The sequence below is a fragment of the Onychostoma macrolepis genome, chromosome 10 (assembly GCF_012432095.1).
Source record: "Onychostoma macrolepis isolate SWU-2019 chromosome 10, ASM1243209v1, whole genome shotgun sequence".
In the NCBI taxonomy this organism is placed as follows: Eukaryota; Metazoa; Chordata; class Actinopteri; order Cypriniformes; family Cyprinidae; genus Onychostoma; species Onychostoma macrolepis.
Genome location: NC_081164.1, coordinates 6359546 through 6379790, shown reverse-complemented (window position 1 = coordinate 6379790; position 20245 = coordinate 6359546). Strand labels below are relative to the sequence as shown.

At 37.6% G+C, this 20245-nt stretch overlaps 1 protein-coding gene across 1 annotated transcript in view; it reads left to right on the top strand.

Moving 5' to 3' along the window:
- Positions 1 to 17905, top strand: part of LOC131547814 (rab GTPase-activating protein 1) — a 59138-nt gene extending 41233 nt beyond the window's left edge. The window contains exons 11-17 of the mRNA XM_058788495.1: positions 2392 to 2484; positions 4882 to 4992; positions 5131 to 5235; positions 8125 to 8208; positions 12976 to 13047; positions 14650 to 14847; positions 16649 to 17905. Coding sequence (XP_058644478.1) covers positions 2392 to 2484; positions 4882 to 4992; positions 5131 to 5235; positions 8125 to 8208; positions 12976 to 13047; positions 14650 to 14847; positions 16649 to 16771 — 786 coding nt within the window. The 3' untranslated portion in view covers positions 16772 to 17905. The remainder of the gene's footprint in view (positions 1 to 2391; positions 2485 to 4881; positions 4993 to 5130; positions 5236 to 8124; positions 8209 to 12975; positions 13048 to 14649; positions 14848 to 16648) is intronic.
- The last annotated feature ends 2340 nt before the right edge of the window (positions 17906 to 20245 follow it).

The window sequence follows — 20245 nt, the reverse complement described above, 5'->3', positions numbered from 1 at the left end:
TGAAATGCAACGCAGGGAATTCTGGGAACGTCAATTTACGGTTTTTCCCTTTATATTTTACAGGAACTTACCGTTAACCATTTAACAGGTTTTTACTGTAGCATTTTCACAGTTTTTTTACCGTTAAAATCACGGTGATTTTTTACAGTGTGTGGCTCTCACTCGCTTTCCTCCAAATACAAACTAACCTTTATTTCTCTTCTTCTCATTCACAACACTGAAAGCTCACTTTCACCACTGAGTCTGGCTGTGTTTGTGTGCTATTTCAATACGAGAGGCCCAGCGTCAGAAAACCAGAAGCCCACCACGGCCCTTTCCTCAGTTTAACTGACACCACACACCAGTCACGATCAAAAGAGCTTTTACACACTACGACACACACATACACACACTTCATTTCACTGCACCCAGGCCTAATTGTTCCCCGGGGTGTCGCTGAAAACACTGACTGATGAACTACTCTTGACATTGAGGGCTTTTATATGGATTTCATTTCATCTGTGGGAGCATTACGGATTAAATATGGAACAGAGCCGGTTCTGTGTCCTAGAGCTAGTCAGATATGGCGCAGCGCTAAATAGAGCTCATTTACAAACACGCACGTACCTGCGGCTCTCGCAGTGTTCTGGTGAGAAATGACTGGTGCTGTACACACAAAACACACTCAGTCTCAGAAATTGGGTCATTCGATGAAAATGGGGTTGTATTGAGCTGCAGGTGGATAAATGTGGCACGGCTTGCGTGTTTGGGTCCAGAGCGCGGGAAGTGCATGAACAGAAATCCTGTTAAATGAATTAGCAGTTAGGCTTGTTGCATTTGGATAGGTGAAATTGTACACAGCAAATCTGAAACGCAGCTTTATTGCTGTTGACATCGAGTCAGGTCCTTTCGCAGTTTTGAAGTCATAAAACCTTGAGTAATTCATGCTGGTTGTGTAAGAGCACGATTCTTGAAATAACCAACACTTTCGTGTCAGCCAATAAGATTGGATCTTGCAATTTTGTTAAAGAGATAGTTCCCCAAAAAATTAAAATTACCCAATGATTTACTCACCCTCAAGCCATTTTAGGTGTATATGAGTCTTCTTCTTTCAGACGAATACAATCGGAGTTATATTTAAAAACGTCCTGGCTCTTCCAAGCTTTATAATGGCTGTGGGGTGGGTGTTATTTTGTGTGAGGCACTTTTTATTATGGATGGATGTGCTTTATTGGACTTTTTCTGGACTATTAAAAAATAACACCTACCCACGTTTTTAAATATAACTCCGATTGCATTCGTCTGAAAGTCATATACACCTAAGATGGCTTGAGGGTGAGTATATCATTGAATAATTTTCATTTTTTGGTGAACTATCCCTTTAAAATCTTGTTACCTGATAAATCATTATCATAAATCTGACAACCAGTAGAGATTTTGGATTATCATATCTATTGCGCTTGTGCTCACGTTGATCATAAAAACTGAATTGCCTATGTCATTAATATTATTAAAAAATAACTTGACTTTGGAATGTTTTTTTTGTTTGTTTGTTTGTTTATTTATAAAAAAAATAAACCATTTAATTTGTAGCTTTGTTTTATAGTAGTTATTTGTCCTATCATTTTGTATTAATTTCTTTTTTCTTATATAATTACTGTTAATTGTCTTCAGTAAGAAAATGTTTAATATCGCTGTATTCATATCAGTGGGACTAGTAGTAGTTTTTGCCTTTGTATCAACATTGGTATTGAGAAATGTGAAATGTCAGTGTCATCCAAAATATCAATGCATTATAAAAAAAATGTATTTCCAGGGAAAATAACTATTTTATGATAAGTAATCTATCTTACTTAAATAGTGATATTAGATTTTGGTTATATTGCCCACGTCTAGTTCTTGACTTTACTGTATTTGACTTTGAAAATGCACCAGATGATCCATGTGTGTACTGTCTGAAGCTTAGGCTAGCTTTAGACAGATAAGCGCTAATATTGGCTATACTCTTGCCAAACACTGTCCTGTGTCCCTGCATACCTGCAAACTCATCACCTTTCAACTACATTTGCTGTTACGGTTATATGAATGTGTATCTGAAGGGAACTGGCTATCTTCAGAAAAGTTTTGATGCCATTTTCTTTTAATTTGACTTCCGTATGATGCCTAATAAAGTAGTGTTCAAAAGCACTTCTTTGTGTATAACAGTGGTAACTGCTGTATTTCTGCTTTTCCGTGAGCGTCACCTACTGTTAGAGTGTGGATTTGCATTTTATATTCAGCTCACCAGTCATCTGTCAACATATGTCCTTTACGTAAATCATTTACTGTTCTGAAATGAGATTGGCACTTTTTTGAGATGTACTTTGTCCACATCTGTGTCAATACCTTCTTCTGTATGTCTGTATGTCACAGATCAGTCAGAAGAAGCTGAAGAAGTACGAGAAGGAATACCACACCATTCGAGAGCAGCAGGAACAGCAGGAGGCACCCATCGAGAGATATGAGGTAGATTTATCCTGCGTCTGTTTGTGTGTGTGTGTGAGAGCATGATGCGTCTCTGCTGGGATTTACACATCTGCATTCATGACTATGTGCATATGAATATTTACATGATCCATTAGGGCGCGTGTGCGTGCGTTTGCCCATATGCGTTTAATCTTGGCTAAGATTTCGTTCTCCCTCACAATCAGAGCTAGTTTTCTCCTCTGCGCTGAGCTCGAACTCATTTTCCTCCGTGCCTATCCTGTATCTCGTGCTATTAGCATATGTGCTTGGTGCTTATAATGAGCAGTGATGTGAGACGAGGTCAACGCTGGGCTCAGAGATGATGAAAATCTGGCCAGATGGATTCCTGATAACAGCGGCCTGCCAGTCAACTGTTAGCCTGAGCCCAGCTCACGAGGAATTACCTTGATCGTTCAGGAACTGTCAGTCAGGGTTCAACATCTACACACACACACACACACACACACACATCTATAGGGTTCTATAGTTCACTTAAGCACTTAAAATGCTATTTGAAGTCTCTATAAGAAAACATTAGGTCCTCAGACGTATTCAAGATCACAATTAGAGTGTCGTAAATCAAAGTACATTAAAAATAGTTTGCTAGAGTTGCTCAGATCTTGCTAATATATTCCACAAACAATTTGTGGCAGGGGATTTTGATGAGAAAATGCACTGAAAATAAAATCTCTAGACTTATTAGTCCTTCACAATGATGCTGTTTTTCTTATTTACTTTTTAAATACCTATTCTCAAAAATATTTGGGCCAAAATTTAAATAGTCTTTATTTATGTAAGTTATTTATTTGAATTGCATATAAAATTTTCATCCATTTAGATTACAAAGTCTTAACCAACTAACTAATAAACAAACAAACAAAAATTTTAAAACACATTTGGTTTATTACAGAAATCTATGGAAGCCCGAGTCCAATCAAAAAAAAAAAAAAAAAATTGAGACTTTTAATCTCACAATTCATGTTTTTTGTTTTGAGAAAATCTGAATTTTGATATAATTAACACTGACCTGTGAGATATATACTCACAATTCTGAGAAGAAAAGTCTGAACTTTGAAATATAAAATCAATCAATCAACCTTTTTATTTTTATTCTTTGGTGGAAACAAAACACAAAATGGCAAGACTTAATTCTGAGGGAAAGTTGCAATTACCATTTTTTATTTTTTATTCTTATTCTTTATATATATATATATATATATAATTCCGTTGCATTAAAGGGCATCCATAGAAAGTTTCTTACCTGCTTCATTTATGCCTGACAAATAGTATCACATTAAATACACAATAAACAGGTTTGTATATTTATCATCAATGAATCCAGTTTGTTTCAGTCTCACACATTTTAACTAAATGAATATTGCTTGTTCCACAGCTAGCCATAACTTTTTAACTGAATACATGTAATGTTATTTTCATAATAAACAGATTCTAAGGAATTTGAATAAATGTATTTTGAAAAAAGTACTATTTTATAAAATATAAAATAGATGCAAAAATGTAATTATAAATTATGCCATGATTTTTCGAGTACAGACATTAATGAATAAGTGACAAATATGCATGGCATTAAATGGATAGCTCATCCAAAAATGAAAATCATTTACTCACCCTCGAGTTGTTCCAAACCTGTATGAGTTTCTTTCTTCTGTTGAACATAGAAGATATCTTGAAGAATGTTGGTAACCAAACCATACTATTGAAGTCAATGGCCACCAGCAACTGTTACCAACATTCTTTGAAATATCTTCTTTTGTGTTCAACAGAAGAAAGACACTTATTACTGTTTGAACTATCTCTTTAGGCTTATTAGATTGTTTATATTAAAAGTGTGTAATTCAAATGGACAGACATGAATAGCTGTCAAATGGACAGCTATTCAAATGCATGAATCTTAAATTTAGAGTGAATGTTAATTTATATCCCGCAGCTTTGGAAAATGGACTGGTGCTGTTTAGCTCTGTAATGTTAATTGTATTATTAATAATAACTAATTTACATTTGAATTTCGTCTTGCTCTGTAAATGTACATTTGCTTTATTGACATTTGATACATTACCTAAACTCGGTCATTTGTGTCATTTAAATACAGAAGGTCATAAATGTTTATGCGTATGTGTAGCATTAACACACACACACACGCACACAATACAAACACACACTCTCTTTAACACGCTGAGTGTCTTTTAGTACAATAGCCGGAGGACTGAGAGTCCAGTCAGTGTGTTAATTGCTTTCTGACATATTTCCCTCTAACTGGTCAATTTTTAATCAGGTTTCTTCTCCAAGGTTCCTCATATTCCCAGCACAGTTAACCATTATAGTGACTGTCACGAGACAGTGACAGAGTCACACACTCACACTGTGTCTGCTCTGTAGAGAGAAAACCGGCGGCTACAGGAAGCTAACATGCGTCTGGAGCAAGAAAATGACGATTTGGCTCACGAGCTGGTCAGCAGTAAGATCGCCCTGAGGAAAGATCTGGACAACGTGAGTCTTTTAGGCAGTTTGAAGCTATTTTAAACATTTGTCCTCATTGCAGGTCTAGCTTTAGCGGTTCCTGACATTCACGCATGCCTGTGGCTTCTGGTGTGTGTAGTAAAACACAGCGTCTCCTTTTCCTCTTAGGCTGAGGAGAAAGCTGACGCGCTCAACAAAGAGCTTCTCATCACTAAACAGAAACTGGTGGAATCTGAAGATGAGAAGAGACGACTGGAGGAAGAGTCTGCACAGGTCAGACACCTCCAACACCACCCAAAACTCACTAACGCTCAAAATAGTAAACAGTATTTTTCAGAAATGAAGCTATGACATAACACTCATTGTGTACTGAACAACAAATTGTCAACAAATTGAGACTGTCTTGTATTTTTGTAGTTGTCACCCTCTGCCTGGTTTCCTGATCTGCTCTTTAAACCAATTTTCTTGAGTTGCATCCTGGGATGCTCTTTAAACAATATTGAAGGTGTTCAGAAGTTGAACAATTCTTGGTTTCTTTTTCTTCTATCCTCGCCCATTTAAATGTTAAACGCATAAAACAATGCATTAGATAATTATAATAATTAGTATTAAAAAAAAGTATATATATACACACACAGTGGGTACGGAAAGTATTCAGACCCCCTTAAATGTTTCACTCTTTGTTATATTGCAGCCATTTGCTAAAATCATTTAAGTTAATTTTTTTTCCTCATTAATGTACACACAGCACCCTATATTGACAGAAAAACACGGAATTGTTGACATTTTTGCAGATTTATTAAAAAAGAAAAACTGAAAGTAATTCAGTAAGTATTCAGACCCTTTGCTCAGTATTTAGTAGAAGCACCCTTTTGATCTAATACAGCCATGAGTCTTTTTGGGAAAGATGCAACAAGTTTTTCACACCTGGATTTGGGGATCCTCTGCCATTCCTCCTTGCAGATCCTCTCCAGTTCTGTCAGGTTGGATGGTAAATGTTGGTGGACAGCCATTTTTAGGTCTCTCCAGAGATACTCAATTGGGTTTAAGTCAGGGCTCTGGCTGGGCCATTCAAGAACAGTCACGGAGTTGTTGTGAAGCCACTCCTTCGTTATTTTAGCTGTGTGCTTAGGGTCATTGTCTTGTTGGAAGGTAAACCTTCGGCCCAGTCTGAGGTCCTGAGCACTCTGGAGAAGGTTTTCGTCCAGGATATCCCTGTACTTGGCCGCATTCATCTTTCCCTCGATTGCAGCCAGTCGTCCTGTCCCTGCAGCTGAAAAACACCCCACAGCATGATGCTGCCACCACCATGCTTCACTGTTGGGACTGTATTGGACAGGTGATGAGCAGTGCCTGGTTTTCCACACATACCGCTTAGAATTAAGGCCAAAAAGTTCTATCTTGGTCTCATCAGACCAGAGAATCTTATTTCTCACCATCTTGGAGTCCTCCATGCGGGCTTTCATGTGTCTTGCACTGAGGAGAGGCTTCCGTCGGGCCACTCTGCCATAAAGCCCCGACTGGTGGAGGGCTGCAGTGATGGTTGACTTTCTACAACTTTCTCCCATCTCCCGACTGCATCTCTGGAGCTCAGCCACAGTGATCTTTGGGTTCTTCTTTACCTCTCTCACCAAGGCTCTTCTCCCCCGATAGCTCAGTTTGGCCGGACGGCCAGCTCTAGGAAGGGTTCTGGTCGTCCCAAACGCCTTCCATTTAAGGATTATGGAGGCCACTGTGCTCTTAGGAACCTTAAGTGCAGCAGAATTTTTTTTGTAACCTTGGCCAGATCTGTGCCTTGCCACAATTCTGTCTCTGAGCTCTTCAGGCAGTTCCTTTGACCTCATGATTCTCATTTGCTCTGACATGCACTGTGAGCTGTAAGGTCTTATATAGACAGGTGTGTGGCTTTCCTAATCAAGTCCAATCAGTATAATCAAACACAGCTGGACTCAAATGAGGGTGTAGAACCATCTCAAGGATGATCAGAAGAAATGGACAGCACCTGAGTTAAATATATGAGTGTCACAGCAAAGGGTCTGAATACTTAGGACCATGTGATATTTCAGTTTTTCTTTTTTAATAAATCTGCAAAAATGTCAACAATTCTGTGTTTTTCTGTCAATATGGGGTGCTGTGTGTACATTGAGGGAAAAAACATGATAAATGATTTAAAAAATGATAAATGACTTAAATGATTTTAGCAAATGGCTGCAATATAACAAAGAGTGAAAAATTTAAGGAGGTCTGAATACTTTACGTACCCACTGTGTGTGTGTGTGTATATATATATATATATATATATATATATATATATATATATATATATATATATATATATATATATATATATATATATATATATATATATATATATATATATATAGACACACATACATATATTACATATATAGACACACACACACACATATATATATTATGTGTGTGTGTGTGTATATATATATATAAAAATTAAACTATGCATGTGCATCAGAAGTAGCTACTAAATTCCAATGATTTCAGCTTTGTTTAACAACAACAAAAGTTTGCAAATTCCCAGTGAAGGACTACACTACCCATAATCCTCAAACAAGATCCACCAATCAGAGAAGTCACATTTGCCATGAAAATTGTGGTTTGTGTGGTGCTTTCTGAATTTAAACTACTTTTAAACAAGACATATAATCCATTATTAATTCAGTTTTATTGGATTTGTTTTAAAAATGCCTATGCAGAAAACAAATAGTTAAAAAAAATTAATAAAAAAATAAAATAATATATATATATATATAAGCATGGGAAACAAATTCATTATGTTTTATGATTCGAAGTGTATTTCCCAGTAACCCTGTAATGAGTTCAAGTTCATGTGCTGTATTTGTGTCTGTATTCTGGATGGAGTGGTATCAGGGAATGATCCCTGAGGAGGCAGACCCAAGGTACTCTGGATGTGTGTTTGAATCGATTGCTGTGGTTCCTCTGAGACAGCTCTTACATTACTGCAACAGTACGGCCTGTGGACACAGTAGTCCTCAGACAGACAGGAGAGATGTCTCCCGGAGGGGACACTTGGGTTAAATATAGGATTGTTGTGATGTGACTGATTTCTTTTTAGGAGAAAAAGTGGCAGAGTTTTTAACTTGGGCTCTGCATTTGTGTTTTCAGCTGAAGGAGATGTGTCGGAGAGAACTGGATAAATCTGAGTCTGAGATCAAGAAAAATGGCTCCATCATTGGAGAATACAAACAGGTGAACACACACACACACACACACACACACACACACTGACTCACTCGCCTTAAGTCTTCAGTGAAGCATGGTCTGCTGTCTCTGTTTGAGATCGTTCTGATTCTAATGGCCTTCTATCACTATAATGAAGTCCAATATCCATCCATTAGGTCACTATGGCTGCATCAAACCCTAAATCAGTTTAAATGGCCCAGTCTCTGTCATGTCTCATCTTAAAACACCCCATTGTCCAATTAAATTACCTTCATAAAACTCTTAACTGAGACACTCTATGAATGTGCATCAGTTTTACTGTACAGTTTTCTCCTGCTCTGCCAAATATTTGCTTAATTTACTTTTTACTTACTTTACTTTTATGCATTTGGCAGCTTTTGTATCCAAAGACATTTTATCAGTTCATGCATTCCCTGGGACTCGAACAGCAAATAATCCTTTCCATATATTTTTCTTTTTACTTTATGCTCTTTTTTTTTTCATCCCTCTACCATTATTTTTGTTCCTCTGTTTTCCTTTTCCTTTTGTTTTGTACAGTGTAACTTAAGTTCGTCTTAAAGGAAAGGAGCCCATTAGCCCGTAAAACAGACTCGCTACGGTACATCTTTAGTTTTAAGGGGCCACATACAGTATTTAGTTTTCATCTTTTTCTTGTGGGAGTCTATGGCAACTCTTTTGAACCATATAGTTAAAAGTTTGCCACACTGATTTGGGTGGGTTTCAGTATCCCAGCTGGCAATTATGGTATCTCTGTCTCAAACAGCCTTACATTACCAACATTTTAAAATGGAATGAAATGGAAATTCACCCTATCCATTTTTTAAATGCGTCTCAATTGTCTTATTGTGAACAATTCATCCATGCATATGTTTTTCATAAGCTGCCTTTTTTAACCTTAGGGCTAGTAATTGTTAATCAAAGTATCATAACTGAGCTTCTGGTTGAAATGGCAGTCTTCTCTCTGGTGACGTATACCAGATTTAGTCCTGTAGTCCACTTAAACTCTATTTTTCTTGGTTTTGAATAAAAGCTGGCCTCGAGATTCTGCCTCCATCTAATCAATGGATGAACCAGAACCCATCCTACATTTTTTCTTTTACAATAATCTGTTTCACTCAGATGTATTTCACTGTATGCTAGAAAATGTCTCCACTCACATTAAACTGCGAAGCGATCTCTTTCTCTTTACTACTTATAGCATGTAATAAACATGAATGAACTTCAGAGGGTATGTTGTTTCAACTGCGGAAAGATGTCAAGTTCAAGTCCACCGATGTTAGTCTACTCTCCAGTCTGCTTTGTTTGTTGGACAAAATGGCAGATTCGTCATTGTGATTGGTCAGATCGCCTGTCAATCAAGCTAACCACTAAGGCATGGCTCCAACCGTTTTGTCTTTTTTTTGTCTTACATAGGATTTTTTCAGAAATAACCCCAAATAACTGTTAGTAGAATACAGTAAGTAGACCAAAAGGCTCAATATGCTCCTGTAAACATTCATGTCCAGACTGGAGCAGTTTAACATGCTCATGTATGGATAAGGGCTGATCTGAGTGTAGAGGAGAGGCTGGCCTGAAAGTGGCACTTTCAGTGCAGTATGAGAGCTTCTCTGTAAAAATAGTTGAGCTGCTGTCCCTGCAGAGCTCATTTTAATGGGGCCGCTGACAGCATGATTCATGGAGGAGCATGATAATGGTGTCCTCTGAGCTGAACCAGCTCTCTCTCGCACACACTCGCGCTCCTATTGCTTGTATGAGCCAGACGACACACAATGAACGTCAGAGGCCTGCAGGTATCATGCTGGACGGCTTCCCGGTGTGAAACGAACACACATTCACTCATTAGTGTGACGAGGAATGGTTTAACACATATGCCATCTGAAGACTATGCTGAGAAAACACAAAGCTGGAACGTAAAAAGGGAGAAAAAGAGTATTTCTATAAAATGTTCATTTCAAAAGGCCTTTCAATCTCTGCCCTGTATTATTATTCACATCTGGCATTGCAGTACAGCATAAAGAATCTGTTTGGTAGAGGTCATGACACAGCCTCTTAGCTTTATTAAAGGAATGCAAACTTTAAATCTGCATTGTTTAAATCTGCAAACTTTAAATTGTTTTTAAAAACTGCACCTCAGAGTATTACGTAATATTATGGGCCAGATTTACTAAACAGGGCAAATTAGTGTTCGAGCACAATTCCATAAAAGTGATTTACTGACAAGGTACACATTAAAGAACACAGACGCAACATCTCATTTCCATAATGTCCAGCGCAATCTACCAAGAGCAGTGCAGATTACACCTGTTTTAAGACATGCTTTTTTGGGTGTTAAATAATGGTGCAAATACCAGTAAATTGACCAGCACAAATCGTAGTAAATTGCATTGCGTGATTCATTTAAATACTCTCCTCTCATAAATTTACCGATCGAAAGGGAAACTCCTACAAATACATATTCAATAAGGTGAGTCGCTAATTTCCCACTGCGTGTCTTTAGTAAATCCTGACAGTAGTTTTTTTTGACGCCAAATGAGGGTTTGCGCAAGCTGATAGTAAATCTGGCCCTATGATCGTTGCAGTGGCCGTAAAAATTACTTTAAAAATCCTGCAATGTCTTGTGACCGTGACTTTAGAATAATATGCACGCTCTTAACACGCACAAGCAGATTTCTCTAAAAATACTTTCAGTTTTTATGTTCCACAAATGCTCGTTAGCAAAACTTATCCTTGTCCAGTGTCTCTGCTGTTTCTCTTCAAAAGTTTTGATGGATAAAAATGTTTGTACTCGTTTAACAAGCGTCAATGTGGGTCTCTGTTGTTGATTCTGTCTTCAGTAGCTTGTTGTTGTCTCATCTGTTTCTTTTCCGACTCTGAAACAATGGCCTAGGCCAGAGTTGCCATCTTGTGGACAAACTAATTAGTGCAAAAATGTCAAAGCATGTACTGATGAAATTTGTGTCGCGCACTATTCACATACCCTAGTGTACGAGTAAAAAAAAACAAAAAAATAACACTTAACTCTACATTGGGCTTAGCACTTAAAGGAATAGTTCACCCAAAAATGAAAATTACCCCATGATTTACTCACCCTAAAGCCAAGGTGTATATGACTTTCTTCTTTCATATGAATACAGTTGGAGTTATATTAAAAAATGTCCTGGCTCTTCCAAGCTTTATAATGGCAGTGAATGGAGGTCCAGATTTTGAAGCAAAATAAAGTGCGTCCGTCCATCATAAAAAGTGCTCCACATGTGTCCAGGGGTGAATAAAGGCATTCTAAAGTGAATCGATGCATTTGTAAGTAAAATATCCATATTTAAAACTTTATAAACCATAATCTCTAGCTACTTCTAACTGTCGTACACGCATTGATGACAGAGAGGCGTTCCAGCGGATGATGTAGGCGTAGCGTAAGCTCCAGTGAGAAGTAACGAATGCGGAAGTGAAGAGGAGAGAGCAAAACAAAACATCGGTCACAAATTAGAAGTACAGAACGAGGATTTGTAAAGGAATATGTCAGAAAATTTTGATAAGCCAAGAGAAGACTGGTTTTCCTTTGCTTGAAACTAAATTTGGTTCTCACGAGATTAGCATATTTTCACTGACGTCCTACGTCATCCACTGGAACGCCACTCTCTCGTGTATGACTGTTAGCGGAAGTTAGAGATTACGGTTTATAAAGTTTTAAATATGGATATTATTCGAACACAAATGCATTGATTCGTTTCAGAAGGCCTTTATTAACCCCCCGAGCCACGTGGAGCACTTTTTATGATGGATGGATGCACTTTTTTGGGCTTCAAAATCTCTACCCCATTAGTTTCCATTATAAAGCTTTCAAGAGTCAGGACATTTTTTAATATAACTCTGATTGTATTCATCTGAATGGCAATAGTCATATTCTACTGGGATGGCTTGAGGGTGAGCAAATCATGGGGTAATTTTCGTTTTTGGGTAAACTGTCCCTTTAATGCTTAGTGCATGCACGTTGCTTTTACAGTTGTTTTACAGGCAAAAAAGAAAGGAATGAGATGAAACAACAACAACAAACTACTGGAGCTGCAACAACAATAACCGGCCAAGTATATGACTGTTTGTGTGAGGAGGTTTAGACAAACATGCAACTCTAGTTTGAATACAAAGACGTTTTTATTGATCATAACTTCTGGAGAAACACTGGAAAAGAGTGAAACTTTCTGTGTCAAGTGCCTAAGGCTATGGATTCAGCTGCATGTGTATGTCAAAACTGAATTATACTTTGGGCTTTAACCAGTGTGCCATGGCTTAGAACTGAATATTTCATTAGGAATATTCTGGGGCTGCATCATTCCTTCCCATTCATTCATTAGGTCATTTGAGGCTACATCCTCCCTGCTGATCAATGCATGTCTAATGAGGGTGTTTCGCCAAATTAAGATATGCAGGCCATATTGATCTAACAACGACCTCCAAAGGATTGATGTCAGGTTGGGAAAGAACGCATGAACCTCATTGATCAAGGGTGAAAAGTCAGCACTCTGTCAGAAATCTCCTACTGACCTGAGCTCTGTGGTGCTGTTAGTGCACTTATTGTAAGAGGGTGATGGGATTACATAGAGACCGGGCGAATGTGATATTCTGTTACAAGAGAGATTGATTGAAAGATTGTATGTTCTGCTCATGATGGTTGACCTTTTACCGTAAGCCTTGTTCTCCCTCCTCCTCTGGAACAGTATTTTATTGGTGTGAGCCAGAGCACTACTGACCCTTGACCTCTGTGTGTTTGCGTCTCAGATCTGCTCTCAGCTCAGCGAGCGGCTGGAGAAACAGCAGACGGCCAACAGAGGAGAGCTGGAGAAGATCCGGGTGGGTGATGACTCAAACACACAGCAGATTGTGGCTTGATATAGAAATGTATTCTTTAAAATAAATAAATAAAATATATATATATATATATATATATATATATATATATATGGTAACACTTTAGATTAGGGAACACGTATTTACTCAATACTAAGAGTTTTCCCCAATAAACTCCTAATTTGCTGCTTATTAATAACTAGTAAAGTGGTTGTTAAGTTTAGGTCGATATTAAGGGATGTAAAATATGGTCATGCTTAATAAGACATTATTATGTGCTTTATAAGTAGCCAATATGCTAGTAATATGCATACAAATAAGTTAATAGTGAGAACTGGTCCTTACAATAAATTGTTACCATACGTATATATGGTAACATTATGTTTGTGTTTATATAAAGCATTAACAGACAGATTTAAATCTCAAATTTTATTAAAGTCGGGCATCAAAACATTATAATATAGTTTTAAAATAAATAAATAAATAAAACTTGAAATAGCATTTAACCTAAACTAACATTTAAGGCAAGACACTACAAGCTAAAACAATGCTTTTTTTATGCACTGGTCAATTTTGAGATTTTGGGCGATTTGGTTTTTCATAATGCTATAGACTACTGGGAAAAAACCCAAGATACACTTTTAAGTGTTTATTTTACTGAATTCTCCACCTCAGAAATCTTTACTTCAGTAGCACTTGCATGCACCACACTTTACATTTTTATTCTATATCGGTCTTCTGAAGGTTTTATCCATTATTCAGCTTTCTGATCTTGAAATGTATGCAAATTAGTGCATATTTAATTAGATGCAGTTGTTGAATGTAATTACTTAATCAACTGAGGAAGATGTCTGTAAGTTAATTTTTACAGCATTCACCTGGATTATCTTGCCTTAAAAAATTATAATGTTCCACAGCTATAAATTAACGATTATATAGCTATTATTTTATGTGAGAAAGATCTCACAGAAACTTGCACAGTTGTTGTAAATCATAATGACAATCAATTATACAATCAGTAATATTTGACCACCGCATGCTGCGATTGACCAGTCCGAATCAATACTTCCAGAGCAATGTCTGCTACCAATATCAGCCTAATCAGACTCATACGAAGTGTACTATTGTCACATAATGATATGGTCACTGATGTTCAGTTTTCCCTCAGTGCTTTTGACTTATAAGATTATTCTGACAATGGGTTTGCTAACAAGGTTTCAAATGGACATTCAAAATATCCTGTTCAGATCTCATGTGAGAGAATTCAATACACACACACATTTTGTGCTCATTCTGGCTGGTCATTCTGCACGAAACTAAAACATCTGTAAGAATTTCAATACGGTTTAATGTCTTTCATTTCAAGATTTATTTATTTGGTAGATAGCCTAGCCTTATAAGCTGATATACAAAAAAGCTGCTCATTATCACTTTATCACTAGCGCTTTGCTGATGGTCCTGATCAGCCTGCTGGGCTTTATTTAGTGTTAATAAGCAGCTGATATTGAGAGCAGAGTTACGCCTGTAATCAGCCAAAGCAGCTTAACGTGGTGATCTCCAGGCTTGTGGTGAAGGGTTACGAGGTGAACGTGTGCCTCTGTACAGATGAAGGTGGAGGGCTGTGAGAAGTGCAGCATTCTCTTCAGTAAGGAGGGCCGTCTGAAGGTAGTCAGCGCTTCTAAGGAGGGCAGTGAGGAGGACACAGACGAGGAGAAGGAGGCACTGAAGAACCAGCTGAGAGAGATGGAGCTGGAGCTGGCGCAGACCAAACTACAGCTGGTGGAGGCCGAGTGCAAGATCCAGGTACCACAACGACTCGACACCTACCTGATCCCAGACATCACCACACTAGTCAACATTTGAAGTGGATCAAAGTTGTCCTAAAACCAAAATGCGTTCTTGTCCTAGCACAACTTTGATGAACTTTTTTGATCCACTTCAAATGTTGTCTACTGTATTTGGATGTTCCATCTTTTCAGTTCTTTCACAGACACAACAAATTTCAATGTGTTCATTGGCTTTATTTAGAAAACACAATTTTCAACTAAAAATGGAGAACTTTATGCATTTTGGCCATTCATTCGACTGATGTTATGAGTAAAAATGTAATTGACAACAGCTTTTCATTGCAAGTCATTAGAGATGTTTGCCGTGTGTTGCTTTTTTTTTAAACGCACATTATAAGCGGGGAGGTGCTTCCTCATTCCACACACAGACAGAGCCAATTCCATTTTTTTCCCATTAAAATTCTTCTAGACTCCTTTTTAATTGTTAAATTAAATTTTATTAATCAAAATGCATGTCTAATTAATTAAAATCATGAAATTTGAACAATTTAACATCAGTTTATTCAAAGTTTAACAAAAATTACATGTTTTGGGCCCTATGAAATATTTTATTTTTTCCAACCTTATGTTTTATTGTTACCAAATTCTGTGTTTTAGCATGTCTTATTATTTGAAAGCATAAAAACAAGTTTCATTTATTCTTACAATAGCCTCAATAGATTTTTTTCCTCAGAAATTCTGTGTTTTTTAGGCATAAAACAGTCATTTGATTTATCTTTTAATGAAAATTAAACAAATGTTATTTTTTGGAAAATAAAGGGGATTTAATATTACCATTAAAACATTGAAGAAATATTGTATGATCATTCCTTAAAAATAAGGTTTTAATAATTTTAGTAGCAGTAGTAGCCTATTACGTAGACTACATTCTACTGAACAATAGTAATATTTCTGCTGCAATGTCTTCAAGTTAAACCGAACTTTTATTTTGACGGGTTGCCGTGTATATGATATTTTTACTCAAAATGAAACGGTCAAATGCCCATGAAGTGACTCTCGGAGCAGTTCTGGAGATGTTGTTCGTGTATTTATGTCCTCATTAGTGAGACGGCAGATGTAAATATCACCGGAAGCATCACGCGCTTCAGTACAAGTAGTAAACAAAACCGCATGTCGGCGCCCTTCATTAACACAGAGACACGCAGAATTCATATTTTAATAGTCGTTTTGCTGCTTAATATTTACAAATACTAGTGGGAGTGTGCACGTTTGTGTGTGTGTGCGCGCGCGCATCGGGGTGGAACTCCGCTGTGCGCGATGCAGAGCGCGTGACCATGTAGAGACAGAAATGACATGCCGTCGTGTAATTAAGATAAATAACATAAGGCTATTTAGTTTGTTTAATAAAAGAACAAGGTATATGTTCCTATGTTCCATAGGAAAGGGAACTTTAAGTGACTTCTGTTGTGATCTGGCGCTATAGAGAAAATAAAATAAAATTAAATTTAAAAAAAAATTATATATATTTGATTTATTTAAGTTGCATTTTCTGTATACTTTTATTTTTGGACTGATAATAAAGTAAAATAATTGTATGTTGAGAGAGTCAGTGGTAATAGCATTGTGTTCCTATTGGTCAATGTTAGAGGAACTCAGCTTAGCCTGACGATTAGCTTGCCAGGTTAGTTTCCCAGCATAAGTTGCCACAGTGACTGAGCTTGAGCTATGGAAACCAAATCAAGTGACAATAAGTCTAACTGAATTAAGCCTGGCTTATTTGGTAAAGTCTTTTTATGTAAACCTCTTCCTGTCTTTAGGATCTGGAGCATCATCTGGGTCTGGCTCTGAACGAAGTCCAAGCCGCCAAAAAGACGTGGTTCAACAGGACGTTAAGCTCCATCAAGACTGTGACAGGAGCTCAAGGCAAAGAGAGCGTCTAACAAGACACACTTCCAGAGACGAAACACTCCAGCCCCATCATCTCCCCCCGTCCGGCTCGCCCCCCCACAGCTGGAACAGTGCGAACACCTCTCCTTTTGTATAAACAAAAACCTTCCTTCTAGGGTACCAGCTACCCCATTTGAAACACGAGTACTTACTGAAAGAAAAAGACTTTAACGCTAGTCTTTCTACTACTGATGATGTTAAACAAACGACTGGGGCGTGTAGCTGACCAAAAACGCTCTTCTGGGGGATATTAACATTTCTATCTGCTGTCCTACTCGAGACTACTTGCACAAAGTCAACAGACGGTACGAGTGCTGCCAGAAAACTAGCTTACGTTCTAGCGTGACTTTCGTTATTGTAATAAGAGGGCAAATGTGTTGATTGTGTGCATGTGTACGACTGAGGTCTGCTTTTATTGTACAGTGTGTGTGTGAATGTGTTGGCCAATGTAGTGGTTCTCAGAGGAAAACTAAAAACAGGAAGTAGGTAGCACACTGTACATAGACTGTACAGTGAACTTTTAAATAGATTCCTCCTCAAACCACTAGCTGGCGCCCTTCTGATATTAACGAAACAAGTGAATGGTATATGATGGGATACAGGCATTGTGTATATGCGAAGATCTTAAGTCTGCTTGTGTATGCGAAAGGTTTTACAGTAGCTGTTTATCATGACTAACAGGAAGCACTTACGCGGTGAGCACACGCTTTGATTGGCAAGCACATCTGGAGGTAAAGAAACCTGCGGCAGTCACTGTGTAACGGACTCTCTGTGGGGAAGGTGTTTGCACCTTAAAGACATATTTATATTAATATCAGGCTTGCTAGAGTTATTGTCGTTGTTAAAGAAGACAAATGAGGCCGTTCTAAAAGGCACTGGGTTGTAAATAGCATATGTTTTTTTTTGGATTAATTTTATATTTCAACTTTGGTAACTGTACTAATGTTGCCTAATTGTACTGTGCTACAGATTATTACTCATGTTTTGCTTTTGTCTGAATTTCAAACTGCTGTCTGATCATTACATGCCAAATGTACCTTTTACCCAGCATTTCATGCGTGTGGACATGGTAATAGTGTAGGATTGTGTAAACCTCCATGAATTTCAGTATAAACCTATGAACACGTCTCCTCTGGTCTGGTGTCTGCTCTTTATGTTTTCATTTTCACAAGATCATTTTGAAATAAGAGTCATTGAGGACTTACATTTTGGCATTACTAATTGTTTCTTGGACTGATGTATGATTTCACAACATTGTGCTTATGGTACTTTTGCAAAACATCAACATTAAAAAGTCAGTTTATGTCAAGACTTCAGCGACTTTTCACAAAAGATTAAATTATTTTAGTCATCACATTTAAACAACTGTCATCAGATATTTACAGTGGTCTGATCACCTTAATTGGAATCTACTGTAACATGCATTAATATTTACCTTCTGTGTAATCAGTGCCAACTCAAACATGCTACTTGCTAATTGGAGTACTCACATTTTTATGACGACTGTTATGAGTCTGATAATACTCATAACAGTCTGTTATGAGTATTAAGAACTGGTAATTTGGTAAGAATGTTGGTTCTTTTAATATCCCCTAAAAGCACTGCAGACTTTAGGCTATTTTTCAAAGTTTACTGTGTAGTTGTATATGAATATAAAGCCAGCAGATATGTGACTGCTAACTCTAATGGTTAGAGAGTCGGACTCGTAATTCAAAGGTTGCGAGTTCGAGTCTCGGGCCGGCAGGGATTGTAGGTGGGGGGAGTGAATGTACAGCGCTTTCTCCACCCTCAATACCACAACTGAGGTTCCCCGAACCCCCAACTGCTCCGGGTGTGTGTTCACTGCTGTGTGTGTGTGTGTGTGTGTGTTCACTGCTGTGTGTGTGTGGGTGTGTGTGTTCACTGCTGTGTGTGTGTGTGTGCACTTTGGATGGCTTAATTGCAGAGCACTAATTCAGAGTATGGGTCACCTTCACTTTCATCGTCATGACCACGAGGCACATTTAAAAAGTAAATGAATGAAATTACTTTCATATTAAACATCGCAACATGAGTACAGTGATGACAAATTATATAAGTATATACAAATTATATAATTTAAGAATTAAGGTAACACTTTAGAGCAATGTTCTGTTTATTTACATTATTAAAATGAACAAAACATACTACTAAAGCATTCAATAATCATAATTTGAACATTTACTAACACGATTAGAATCAAAAGTTGTCTTAATATTATTCAGCAGACTTGAGCTGACATTAACAATGAACAGCTCTATTTCTATTAAATAACTAAAATTAACATCAATATTAAAAATGATACATAATTCTTTGATAAATATATAATTTTGTTAATAACGATATTAATGTGCTCATGAATATTAACTAAAGCCACGAAGTAGGCCAAACATAAGTTGCTCATTGGCTGGCAAATAAAGAACTCCTACTGTTGTGCTGGCACCGGTCTTGAAAGAATATTTATGAACATATTAAAAACACTTATCAAGCAACTTGACTTCCCTCAAAGTTAACAATTTTGTATGACTTAACACCGCTCCACCAGCGTGGATCAACAATAGAGAGGGCATAACAGAATAGAACAGAACACGTGGCTCACGAAACCCTGGAAGACTTTATATTAACAAAAAATTTAAAAAAGATCACTATGTGATATCAAAGTACCGCGAGAGCGATAAGAGAGCAGATGGATCCATGCTTTCGAATCGCTCTCGCAGTACTTTGATGACATACACTGACCATTCTGCGCAGCGCCGCTTCAAGTCGAACGCGCCTATTGTCTTAATAAAGGGAGATGTGTCTGTATTACTTACTATTGGAGAAAGCATAACGGGCGACTTGGATCACGTGTCCCTTAATAACCAATCAGATTACAGCCTTGACTTCACAGAATTCATAGAACTCATTGGCCGTTTACTGATACCATAGGAATGAACGGGAAGTGCCTTAAAGGGGTCATATAATGCTACATGCACTTTTACAAGTTGTTTGAACTGAAATGTGTGTTGGCAGTGTGTGTACACAACCTCCCTATAGGCCTAATGATACAAATCCACCAAGTGTTTTTTTTTTTTTTGTGTAATCTCTTTAAATCTTTACCCCTTTCTCAAATCGCGCCGTCTGTCCGTGTGATGTTACACAGACGGAGGCCCCGCCCACGATTGTTGATTGACAGCAGCATTTTAGCACAGACTGCACTGGTGTCTTACCTCAGACCCGCCCTGAGTGAGCTGTCATCAGTTGTTTCACCGGCGGAGCAGATGTAGACAAGAATGACTCCTAAGCGATTGAGGTGTTTTGTTGTTGGATGTAATAATGAACATAGCAGTAGTCATTGAGCCGCTGAAGAGGATTAGGTTTGGTTCTGAAGGGAATTCGCCCTCCATCTACCTAAATGCGTCTATGTTCGTGCAAATCATTCGTGATCCAGCTTCACCTCCAGAAGAAGT